Genomic DNA, 13,412 nt, shown 5'->3' with positions numbered 1-13,412 from the left:
TTATGTATATTTGCTTCCATTGTTTAATGTTATTTGTTTATTATTTGCGAAAAATTATTAGCGGTTTGAGGCTTGCTACGGGTTCCGGAGCTACCACTCCCGTTCCCTAGCGCCGGTAGCGGCTCAATGATTTTTAGTTTGTAATTTAATAATTTTGTATTCCTTATGATCAGATTTGGTTGTTGGGAAGACTAGAAAGTGTAATTTGGAGACGGGGGGGAGGGGACTTAAACCGGGAAGTAATGTGGTTCTTGTTGTATGCCTACAAAGGCTTATGACGAATTATTCATTAATCTGAAGTTTACGGGGTGACTATCGACATAGAGTGCCAATTACGAATAACTTTGACATAATTTTGTGATTTGGATGATGTTGGTAGGAGTAGGGATGGAAATGGGGCGGGGTGGGGAAGCTATCCCCATCCCATTCCCATTTAATCGATGATGATTAATCCATTTCCGTATAAATTTAATATAAATATTTAAATAATTCTATTATTTTCATGAAATATTTGAAAAAAATATGAATTATTCAATATCAATAATATTCTATTGGAATTGTTTAATTATTAAAAAGATACTATTGTCTTTTCTAATATTATATATTTAAAAAAATATATATATTAATAAAAATATTTTTCCTGTAAAAAATAAAAATCAAATTATTAAAATTTATGAATAATATATTAAAAATTATAATTTAATAATATAAAAATAGATCGGATCCTCGTGGGGACGGGGATGTAGATCTCAATGGAGTAAGAACTACACTCCCCGTGCCTTCCCCATCCCCGCGAATTAGAATGATATTTTCCCATGCTCATACCCATGGGGATAACTGATGTGGATTTCCCACCTCATTAGGAGCGAGTCTTGGGAATCGGAGAATTCCCGCCCCATTGCCATCAGTAGTTAGGAGAAGTTTACCATTTGATCGAGAATGAACTTTGTATTATACTATATTCTTGTGTATGATTGTATATTACTGTGAGCGGAAGCGGGGATTTCGGGATTCCCGATAGCCCAAACTTATGAAATGACTCTATTCCGGACAGGTTTTGAAATAACGCGGAGTCGTCACATAGCTCAGCTAGGAAATTCCTTTTACACCGACTCGATAATCATACTCACTTATGGGTAAGATTACCGTACCCCGGACCAAAAGACCGGGTTCGTGGACCTCTCCGAGACTCGTGTGCTTGGTTTATTAACCTATACTTTTACCTACATGGATGCACTAGTATCATCTCGACGTTCCAATTGCAGTTCACAGAATATGGTACTGAAAGAAAACACTTGTGAAAACAGTAAACATGTATGACGCACATATGACTCGATTTGGACAGGTCAAGTAGCAATTACTCCTTAGCATACATCTAAACCTGGCTATTTCTAAGAAATAGTAAGTATTGGCTGGTTTGGATATATTACATGCACAAAGCCTAAAAGCGGATGTATATGTATGATTGATTTTATTAGGTTATTCTTGAAATCTTATACAACCTTTAATTACATTTTACATGCAATCCTAAGATGTCTATGTGATTTGCTGGTTTTGATTTGATTTGCTAATTAACGTGGTTAGTCCATTAGCCTGTTAATATTGGATTTTGGCATGCTTTTCGAAAGCTGTAAACATTATCGACATACACACTACGCAGTTGATAAACATATAAGGTAAGAGATACTTTTAAACCTCGTGAACTTAAGTGACTGGTACTCGCCATGTTTTGACCGCCAGTATGGTTAGAATTGATTCTCGGACAGAACATGGAAGTTGTTTGCCTCGTTAATATGGTTCCACTGGATCAAACTGGGCTCAATTCCAAGTTCAGGTGGACCCGAAATTCGGCCTGGATGTTGCTGGGTTCGCCAATTGTGGGCCTAGGGGCCCGATTTATATTACAGATTACAATATTGGACTTCGAGGCCCGAATTATATTGGTACTGGCCCATTACAATATAGAACAAAAAAATACATTAAAAAATCATGCATCTGGACTCAAACATAGCCCAATTCCGAGATCAAACAAGCATAAGAACATAAAAACAAAGTCAAATCAAAGTCTAAGGGATTAATTGCGAGGAAGGGGAGCTGCAGGATCACAACGCTAGTTATAGTACCGGCGGTGCCGATTCGTGCAAGGACATTAGCTTTCGTTTTAGTCGACTTCTATTTATAGAATACTTTTCACACCACTTTTTTTCTTTTACCCTTTTAAAATAATTTATTTTTAAAATAAAGTTATTAATTTTTTTTAAATAATGTATAATAAGAATTTTCTCAATTAGAATGGGACAGAGAAAGTATATTTATTTTAACCTTATTATTATTATTATTATTATTATTATTATTATTATTATTAGTTTTTTGAAGGATTAAAAATATAGATTATATTAGATATTGGTTTAGGGTTAAAAAGAGAGAGTATAAACTATATAATAATTATAATAATTACTATTATTATTATTATTACTATTATTATTATTATTATTATTATTATTATTATTATTATTATTATGTATTGGATTTCAGTATTATAATTTATAGTTAAACTTTAAGATACCTATTTATTTAATTATAATTATTATATTTTTTATTTTTAAATTAATGGATCCCATATCTTATTTTTAGACCTATATTTCTCTATTTCTCTATTTTATTGTAGAAAAAAAGAAATTAAATGAATATAAATAAGTATAAAATATGATATTTTTTTCTTTTTCTTTGTAGAAATAATTTTTTTATATTAATTGTTAGTGGAGATTAAAAAAAATATTAATACTATTTTCTATATTTTAAAAACGTAAACTATGTTCTAAAGAAAAGTCGGGGTCGAACCGCCACTTCGCATACCGGAGAACTAGAGATAGATTTCCTTTCTTATAACATAAGAGAATAAATTTCTCATTTTTTTTACAAAGACAGAAGGAATATATTTTTCATCTCAAATGTTCATTAAAAAAACAAGGAAGTTGAACTTTATAGGCTGGCTTAAGATGCTTAGCTAAACTGCACGGTTAATGATAATATCATTGTTGGACTGCTCTTGATGTAATGATACTAAACTAAACAAAAACTGAATGAAGCATGTGGAATTTCAAATATAAATAATCAAGTATGTGTGGCAATTCCATGCCATCAAAAACAATTAAATAGTCATTTATATGCAAATAAATATAAATAATAGTAGATAGTATTTGTAGTATATGCATTATTACAATTCTTACCTAATTTTTGTCTACTCATTTTCTGTCTTTGTGGTCTCCTCCTCCTATGTTTTCTCTCTTTCCTGAAGTTTGTAAGGTTTTTCTTACATTTACATGGTAACACCTCAAAAGGTTACTGTTGTTTTATTATGTTTATTATGCTTATCCTTAACTTCAAACTTCTTTAACTAGCTTGGTACATATGAATCAATATTTATTATTATGAATCATGTACTCCTCTTGATCTTCTTGTTTTGAATGGACCCAGAAAAATTTACAGTCTTTATAACTTTGTTTTCATATTATTTGCATTTTCTTTTGACTCAAATACAAATAGTTGAGATGGGTGTAGTGTAGTGATTCTTTTGATTTGATTTGTGGTTTTGGCGTTTTGGGTAGTTGAGAAAAGTTGGGAAGGTAAAAAAAGTTGTCTTTTTTTTGGAAGTAAAAAGATGGGATCTTGTTACTCTAGAGGGAGGAGAAATGAGAGTGGTGAAGTGGAGCAAAGTAATGCCATGTCAGCTTCTTCTCCTAAGAAGCATAAGTGGAAGAAGAAAGCAGCTGGCGGCGGCGGCGGCGGTGGTGGTGATGAAAGTTTGTTAAATCATATTCCTGGTAGAATGATCAGCAATGGTACTTCCAAAGCTGCTTGCTTGTATACCCAACAAGGAAAAAAAGGGACTAATCAAGATGCCATGCTTGTTTGGGAGGTTGGTTTCTGTTTTTTTTTTTTCCAGTTTCATTTCTTCATGTTGAATTATTTTTGTAATCTAAAATTGAGTCAAATTGTTCTTGATGATGTATCTAGCTAATGTTATGCCCCATTTGAGATATGATGTTTTGATGTAAATTATTGAAATGATGGAAATTGTTCAGTTTGATACCTGTAAATAGCCTTGTCCAACTACTAAAGCTGACATTTTGCTTGGGTACATTTATGTTTTAGTGATAATTACTATCAGCCTGAAGGTTAGGTTAAAATTACTGTTTTTCTATACATTTCAAATTTATTGTTTCTCTTCTTAATTTTTTTTTTGAGGGGTGTTTCTCTTCTTAATTAGGTATTAGATATCCTTAAATAGAATTAAAATGTCAGGGGAAATAATGTGTTTAGAATATAGGGAAAACAATAATTTTGATCTCATTCTAGGTTAACCACATATCTTGATATTTTATTTCCTTATATTTACTTCTATAGTGCTTAGTTTACTTCTGAGGTCAAAATAAATGTCTGTTTCACACTGAGGTTATTAGTTGGAACTAATTTGGGTCATAGTTGTTAAAGCGCTAGGCGCACCTAAAGCGCAAAGGGCCTCAAATAGCCCGAGGCGCTAGGCGCAAAAAAAGCGCACGCCCGAGTGAATCTAGGCGCATATACGTAAAAAAGTTAAATACCTATTATAGATATATAAAAGCTTGTTCAGATGACATGATTCTTTGTCCATGACCTTGATTCTTATTTTAATGTGATAAAAAACAAGATCATCGATCAAGATAGAGGAGTCTTGAGCATAATAGTTTTTAAGTGCAATATTTTTATATTTGTAAGGCTTCTGTTTTCATTAATTGTTTTATTTATATTTGATTTTTTAAAAGCTCAAAGTCCAAAACCCAAAACTTTAACAAATACAAAAAAATAGGTTTCCAACAATGTCTCTTGCCTGGAAAAAGCGCACTTCTTGCCTTAAGCGCACCCGAAGCGCACCCAGGCGCACCACCCTCGCCTAGCGCTTTTCTAGCGCCTAGGCACGCCTGAGGCGCGCTTTTGATAACTATGATTTGGGTGAAATTTATGTTAGGTATAAATCATTGAAGGTGTGTAGATATAGTGATATTTATGCTATCTCTGTTGGTGCATAAATAAGTCAGTCGCAATCTCGCATCTTATGAGCATTCAAGTTGGCTAATATGGAGAGATACTCACTGGATCATATGGTCTTCTAATTATTATTTACCATTTATTTTTGGATAATCTATCGCAATCCTTCCTCTGGGTTCCAGTTATTCCTGAAAAGTTGGCATTTATACTGATGCCTGCTCTGCTCAATTCGCATATTGAAAATGCTATTTATAACATTCGTTAGCTACAATTGATGTCTATGTAGTATTGGTATATGATAGCTGAGTTTCACTTTGTTTCCCTATAGAATTTCATCTCAAGGAGTGACACTGTTTTTTGTGGGGTGTTTGATGGTCATGGTCCATATGGTCACATGGTAGCTAAGAAAGTCCGTGATTCACTTCCGCTCATGCTCTGCACTCAGTGGAACGACGGTTCTAATGATGAACAGAACAGTCTTCACAAGACTGAAAGCACTCCGGGAAGCACAAGTTCTGAGGAAACTGCATCTGCAAGCGTGGGTGACGAGTCGCATGACTCAGTGGAGGTTGACCAAAGTGAGAGAATACCAGAGATGTATCTACCACTTAAAAAGTCTATTGTGAAGGCTTTTAAGATGATGGATAAGGAACTAAAGTTGCATCCAACAATTGATTGCTACTGCAGCGGAACAACAGCTGTAACTTTAATCAAGCAGGTAACTTGCTCTTGCAGCATCCGTTAACTGATTTTTGTTATTCATTGCAAAACTGTCTAAGCTTTTTTTAAATTAATTTTTGTCTTTATAACGTGAAGACCAAGTTGACTTGGGATTAAGGATTAGTTGACTTGAGTTGTAATGTGAAGACCCAATTTTAGGATGCTAGACTTGTTATCTACTTCAATTAAACTGAACTGCTTGTGCCTGGGTCAGCTTGCCAGATTGAGGCAGCACACTTGTCCATTGCTTACTATAGGCAGAAGTGCTTTAGTAGCGAACTATAGCTGACTGTTGATGATGTGTCCTAACAGCTAGGAGGGGCCTTGTGGTTTGACTTAGTTCATCTACAATAGCTTGCATTTATCCACCGTAAAGGCGGAGGTCAATTTAGAGCTTTTCTATAGGCTTAATCAGAACTAGATATTGTGACATTTATTCACTGTACCATCTGTTGTAGTCAATAAGTAAGAGAGGCATGTTTGTTAATCGTACCACGTTTTGCAACCTTGCTCATGAAAATTTAAGTTTTATGGGAAGGGATCCTTGAGTGCCATTTGTAAAAGGCATCATGCCATATGATCCCTGTTCCTGAAAAAAAAAAAGAAAAAAAAAGCATAAAAGAAAAGTTGCCAAATGATCTAATTTCTTTCATAAGAGCATCTTGTTTTCCCCCTCTGCACGTTTATGTTGCTACACTGGATAGTTTCAAGCTATACTGTCAAATTTGCATGATCTATTATGTCATAAAAGTAAGACTGTTCAAGACTCCTAGGAATACCATTAGGATGGATGATGTTAACTGATAAGTTTTAACGACTCTTAGGCTTGATGCTGTCTATCTATTTGGGCAATAAAGTGCATATGATTAGGATTGCAGTAGAAATAGCATGGATAAATTTGTCCAGTATGGTTACAGAAGCTGTTCAAGTTGAGTTTGAACATCCATCACTTATACAGAAGTTGATTAAATGAGTTTGGACTGTATAATAAGAGGCAAGTAGATAAGCTGATTAAAGATCATGGTCGGCTTTTCTATGCACTCATCTTCATTTTCCATCACTAATTTCATAAGCAAAAGCTTTGTACATCAGTAAGATCACATTTTGAATAGAGATAATGTCATATGATAATTGTCACACATTTGATTTCAAAAGTGTCCAACTTAGACGCATGCCTGCAAATTACAGATTCCATTGCATGCCTTGACCGCAGGCTTCAAGGTCTCAACTTTTGTGTGTCCTATACAGTTGGTGCTTTATTAGGCATTACTGTTCTGCTCTATCCCTTAAGTAAAGCCTGTATACGTTCCTTTCTAGCTAAAGCCATGCCATTCCTGCAATGCCTAAATGTCTGTAGCTTGTCTTTGTCTCATGCTCATCAAACTGATCTTGTCTACTATAGCTTGATCTGACCTCATTCTGCCTTTCAGGAAGTACATTGACCTCACAATTATACGTTATCTAAATGTGGTTTCTCAGGGGCAGGATATTATAATTGGAAATATCGGTGACTCGAGAGCAGTTTTAGCAACCAGAAATGAGGATGATTCTTTGCATGCTATACAATTGACAGTAGACTTGAAGCCTGATCTGCCAAGTTTCTCTCTTCTCTCTCTCTCTCTCATCCATGCATAAACACACACTCACTTTTACAAACAGAAATGAGAAAAAACTTGTAACTGAAAAAGATGAGTGCACAGGACATTCATTTTTGCATTTTTTTTCAATTGCTGTTACAGAGTCTTTCTATAGTTTAATGTAAATTCTACTTCGAGGTTTACGTTGATAGTACTTAGTATTTTTTGACTGTTTATTTCTAGGAGAAGCTGCCAGGATCCAACAATGTAAAGGGAGAGTCTTTGCTTTAAAGGATGAGCCAGAGGTTGCACGTGTATGGTTGCCCAATAATGACTCTCCTGGCCTGGCAATGGCTAGAGCTTTTGGGGACTTCTGTCTTAAGGATTTTGGCTTAATTTCTATCCCAGATATTTATCACCGCCGTCTCACCAAGAAGGACGAATTCATAATTCTTGCAAGTGATGGGGTAAAATTCCCTTAGTTTACACTTTGGACTGCAATGGAGAATATCATATTTCTTTTATTTGGTTAATTATATGTGAGATGCTCATATGCTTAACAATATCGTCATGCCATTTTTTTTCCGCTTCACATTCTGCTGATAGATCTTTGTACGTACTAGACCTGCATGAAGTGCTTTCCTACCGTGACATGTACGTAAAATTTGCATTTCAATGGCACAGGTTTGGGATGTCCTATCAAATAAGGAAGCTGTCGATATTGTTGCCTCTGCTCCAAGTCGTGCAACGGCAGCCAGAGCTCTTGTAGACTGTGCAGTACGAGCATGGAGGCTTAAGTATCCTACTTCCAAGAATGATGATTGTGCCGTTGTTTGCCTCTTTCCTGAACACACAGCTGAAGAAAACGGGGAGGTGGTAGAGTCGGAGGCTAAAATGATTCCCGATGAGGCTGTGGAGAATGTGGTGAAAGCCAATGAAAATGCTGGGGAGTTAGAAAACCATGATGATCCTCATCCTTATGTTCTAAGTCATTCAGATACCTTGCGAGGCTCCGAGGAGATTGTACCGATCTCTGAGTTGACGGAGGAAAAACTTTCTATAAAGTGTCACAGCCAATCAAAGAGGAGTCTAGCCGAGTGTATTTCAACTGCAGATGATGACGAGTGGTCAGCCTTAGAAGGCGTTACACGAGTTAATAGTCTACTGAGCCTTCCTAGGCTGTTATCTGGTGACAGAAGATCAGCCAGTTGGAGGAAGTGGTTATGACATGTCCCAACATGATGGTTTCTTGAGCAACTGAAGCGATGGAATTCGTCGATTCTGCGAATGTATGAAGATTCCTGATGTGAAATGCAAGTGTACAGGTTCATTATATGTATCAGCACGCCAGTATGTATAAGGCTGGAGTTTTGATGAGGTTCGGGTCTATATCCTACTGAAGAAAGTAGCCTCGGAGGATTTTGTTGGTGATGATTTGATGGCATCGGCACATGAATTGTATATCGCTAAAAGATCAAATTTGTGCTTCGCGGACATTATTTTGTTTATGTGTTCTTCAATAATGAAATTTTGTCTCAAAATAGCGTTAGAAATCAAGAATTAATATGTTCTCTGCAGTAACAGTTTTCTTTCGGAGCATGATATTGGTAGATTCATGTATTCATAGAATGTTTTATAATTTTCTGGGCATTGATGTCAGCACAAAGTATCAGATACAAATAGTGAACTGATAGAATCTGTTATTGTTTGATTGTATCAGATACTTTTACCCCTTGACCTTTAAGTTATTTAACCGGATATTAAACTCATTGTAGGTGTGCTCTCTTTTTTCTCTCTCAAATAGAAAATTCTAGCCGTCAAGAGTGTTCTTTTTGTTTCTCGCTTCGGTCGCTGTCAATATATTATTTTTGCCGTTGGTGGTAGCCAATTTTTTTTTATTGTTTTAGAATAAAATTCATAGCCGACTCCTTTTCATCTTTTTTGTTTTTGTTGGCAAATCTATCGACGAGGAACATCAATTTTAATATATATACAAATCAAGAATCGAAGATAAATTAGAACCTTTCAAGACTGAAGATGAAATCGTTTATAGGTTATATTAGTTTTTTTTTAATATCTTCATTACAGTGATTATCTTTCTACACGAAAGTTGTTGTCCTTTTTATATGAAAGGTTTATTTGTCTTTTAATTTTATCTGTATTGGACTGAAACGCAGGTTTTCATTTTAATAATGTCCAACTATGCAATCTTACTTATGTGGCGTCTACGTGGTGTGGCATTGCCACACATTAGCGCCATATAAGTAAAACCGCATAGTTGGACATAATTGAAACGAAATCCTGCTTTTCAGGTTAAATTGGATAAAATTCAAAAGTTTGGAGTTTTGTGAAATTTTCATGAAAATTTTGCCCTTTTTTAGTCATCTGACCTTTAAAATATATGATAGCATATTTTATATTAAAAAAGCATATATGTAATCTATATCTTCTATACTATATATAAAAGCACGGATGGGGGGGAGGGACAGGCAAATTTACTGAATACTCCTTTTCAGTTTACTACTAAATAAAAGTTTTATAGTCATTAACTAATTAGTTATTTAATTAATCACTATTGTAATTAAAGTCCTAACTATAATAGGTAGCTAAATTATCTCCAATTAGTTTTTAGTATATAAAAAATAACTAAATTGTCTTCAAATTAGTAGGAATACCTATCTTTTAGTTTGATTGAACTACAAAATTAAAATATTGTATTTGGTCAATATAATATTATTTAAATTTCTATCTTATTATTTTTAAAGATATTATTAATAAAATTAAGTTAATTATTTAATTATGGTTATTATCTATCTATATCTATACTATATATAAAAGCACGGATGTGGGGGGGGGGGACAGGCAAATTTACTGAATAATCCTTTTCAGTTTACTACTAAATCTATAACTATCTTATATGTGGGAGCGCGGGGGGGGGGGGGGGGGGGGACAAGCAAAATTATGATAATAGGGTTCATTAAGGGTATAGTTATTAAGGTAAACAGTAATTAAGTATAAATTTGATTCTAACAAAAAAATCAATTTTAATATAAAAATAAGAATTGACTGTACAAATAGAATTGTATATAGGTTAGGATCCTTTTTTTTTTTTTGCGTAGAAACCATAAACAATTGGAAATATAAGAGTTTGATTAACATATGTAATGCAATGCAAGTCATATTTAAGTCTATCTTAAATCATGTAGTCCGGCTCATATGATATTAATCAAATGCGTACATAGCAATCTTATTAATATATTAGAAATGGCTTCAATCAAAAAATTTAGTACAGAAAGGATGTTTTTCTATTCTATAATCCAGAGGGGTTTCAAAATTAAGATATTAAAATATTAAGTATGTAGTTCAAAAATTATATCAAACTGAAAATATAATTCAAAATATTTAAAATTAAAAATTTAATATTTAATTAATATTTACATATAACGGGATATAACATCATTCACATGCTATAATTAAAAATTAAAAATTAAATTTAATAACTAAAATAATATTATAAACATATATCAACTTATTTAATATATATATATATATATATATATATATATATATATATATATATATATATATATATATATATATATATATATATATATAATATTCACGAAAATTTATTGAAAACTAAATATTATATTCAATATATATAACGGGTCATATAAAATCACTCATGTACTATGATTTTAATCAATTTAGTTAATATTTAATAAATAAAACGGGTCAGGTAAATATTGCTCACGTGCGTAGCACGTGGCCAAATGCTAGGCAAAATTACGATATTAGTGTTCATTAAGGGTATAACTAATATTAAAAGATAAAATTAATAATAAAATATTATAATCAATTAATTAGGAGTTTAATTACTACTGGAAAACAAAATTTAGATAAGGATGCATATAAGTTGTTCTACACAACTGTGCTTGTATGTTAATTTAAAAATTTAATTTTAATAAGGATATTAAATTTGAAATTCGACAATAAGGATATTTTAACTACATATCATATAAATATAAGTCTAATTCAATAAGGAGATATGAAACTAAATAGGAGTCTTATTGTAATATAAAAACGTAAATCAGTTAAGAGTTTAATTTATAATAAAAATACAAGGCATTAGGTTAGAATAATTTGGTTAGAGCTATGTCATTCTAATACTTTCTCATAGATTTTTGTGCGTTGTGCCGAATCAATATGTGCATACTAACAAATTTCATTATTTGATCATATATTATATTTTGCAATTAAACTAATATATATGTGTATGTATATATAATAGATCATATAAACATGATTTATGTGCTATAATTTTAATTTAAAATAAAAATAATCTATTAAAAACTAGAAAGTAAAATTTAATAATCTAATTAATATTTCATATAATAACGACTTAGGTTTGATATCATGAAAATTATTAATTCAAGTAAAATTGGTTATATCTATAAATTAATCAAAATAAATAAGAAAACAAATCATTATCTGCAGTTTCTTAATAATAGTTTTATATCGATCTAAAATATTTAACATAAATGAATAAAGTATGATTTATAATAATAGTACTTCAATGGTTAAAATATTTAACGGGTTATATAAATATCATTCATGTGCATAGCACAATGTCAAAAAATTTAAAAAGATAGCAGAATTTGTATATTTACTATGAAAAAAATATTAAACCTTCATTATAATTAATAATATAATAAGGGTTTGTAAAACTTAGCGCATAAAATTTAAATTATTTATGATCCTATAAAAAATATTTTAAAAAAACTATAAAATTCAAATAAAAATAAATTTTATTTGAGAACTAATAAATTAAAATATTAAGTTTAAAAATTAAATTATGCAAATTAACTAACGGTAATCTAACGGGTCATATAAATACAATTTCACAAGCTATAATTTTATTTTAAATAAAAGGTAATATATTTAAATAAAAAATACTACATGTAATCATTTAAATAATATTTAATATATATAACGGGTCATATGAATGTCGCTCAATAAATATATAAAAGCATGGATGGAGGGGGGGGGGGGGGGGACAGGCAAATTTACTGAATAATCCTTTTCAATTTACTACTAAATAAAAGTTTTATAGTCATTAACTAATTAATTATTTAATTAATCACTATTGTAATTAAAGTCCTAATTAGAATAGGTAGCTAAATTATCTCCAATTTAATTTTTAGTATGTAAAAAATAGCTAAATTGTCTCCAAATTAGTAGGAATACCTATCTTTTAGTTTGAGTGTACTACAAAATTAAAATATTGTATTTGGTCAATATATTATTATTTAAATTTCTATCTTATTATTTTTAAAGATTTATTAATAAAATTAAGTTAATTATTTAATTATGGTTATTATAAAACCAAAAGAAGAAAATTTAATAACCGGATATATTCTATTTATTTCTATAAAAATTCTTAACTAATTTAATATTAATTATAAATAAAAAATTGATATAATTATAATAAATTTACTAATATGTTCATTGAGGAGTTACGTTACGAGCCACGTGCATAGCACGTAATGTGAAACTAGTATCTATTAAAAATATATAAATATGGGTATATATATAATGTATTTATATCATAATATATGTTAAAAAAACTATTTATCATGAATTATAAATTATGTATTATTAATTTAAATTTTATTTAATTATAATTTGTTGTGATTGTTTATCTTTAATAAATTTATGAAATATCATGACTTATTTAAATATTTTATTTTGATAAAATTATTAACAGTCGTAGCTATTGTTTAGAGTTTACTATTGAAAGAATTAATTTATTTTCAATTATCATTGTCACGTGTTATTAAAATAAGAGATTTTTTTACAAATACCGAAAAAAATGAAAATATTTACAAAAATACATGTAGTTTTTTTAACAGAAATATAAAAAATATTTTCAGCAATACAAAATTTTTAAAAATATTTACAAAAATACAACTTTTTTGTATACACATATAATATGTATATTATCTATATATAATCCGTATATATACGAATTATATACGTTTTTTTTAAAAGAAAACTAGTTTTTTTGGCCACGTGCTACGCACGTTA

General features: G+C 31.1%; 1 protein-coding gene across 1 annotated transcript; it reads left to right on the top strand.

Annotated features, from left to right (window-relative positions):
• The first annotated feature begins 3,212 nt into the window (after positions 1-3,212).
• Positions 3,213-9,094, top strand: LOC126686059 (probable protein phosphatase 2C 66). Its single transcript, XM_050380077.2, has 5 exons — positions 3,213-3,919; positions 5,357-5,746; positions 7,228-7,345; positions 7,569-7,792; positions 8,010-9,094. The coding sequence occupies exons 1-5, from the start codon at positions 3,662-3,664 to the stop codon at positions 8,550-8,552; spliced, it is 1,533 nt and encodes a 510-aa protein (XP_050236034.1). The 5' UTR covers positions 3,213-3,661; the 3' UTR covers positions 8,553-9,094.
• Positions 9,095-13,412: the final 4,318 nt, after the last annotated feature.

This window comes from Mercurialis annua, linkage group LG6 (assembly GCF_937616625.2).
Source record: "Mercurialis annua linkage group LG6, ddMerAnnu1.2, whole genome shotgun sequence".
In the NCBI taxonomy this organism is placed as follows: Eukaryota; Viridiplantae; Streptophyta; class Magnoliopsida; order Malpighiales; family Euphorbiaceae; genus Mercurialis; species Mercurialis annua.
The sequence above is the reverse complement of the archived record's forward strand: the minus strand, read 5'-3'. Positions and strand labels throughout refer to the sequence as shown.

Excerpts from the sequence above, each read along its gene's own strand:
- LOC126686059 (XM_050380077.2), top strand. The coding sequence starts at position 3,662 with ATGGGATCTTGTTACTCTAGAGGGAGGAGAAATGAGAGTGGTGAAGTG. Across the intron at positions 3,920-5,356 it reads ATGCCATGCTTGTTTGGGAG|AATTTCATCTCAAGGAGTGA; the intron begins GTTGGTTTCTGT and ends GTTTCCCTATAG. Across the intron at positions 5,747-7,227 it reads CTGTAACTTTAATCAAGCAG|GGGCAGGATATTATAATTGG; the intron begins GTAACTTGCTCT and ends GTGGTTTCTCAG.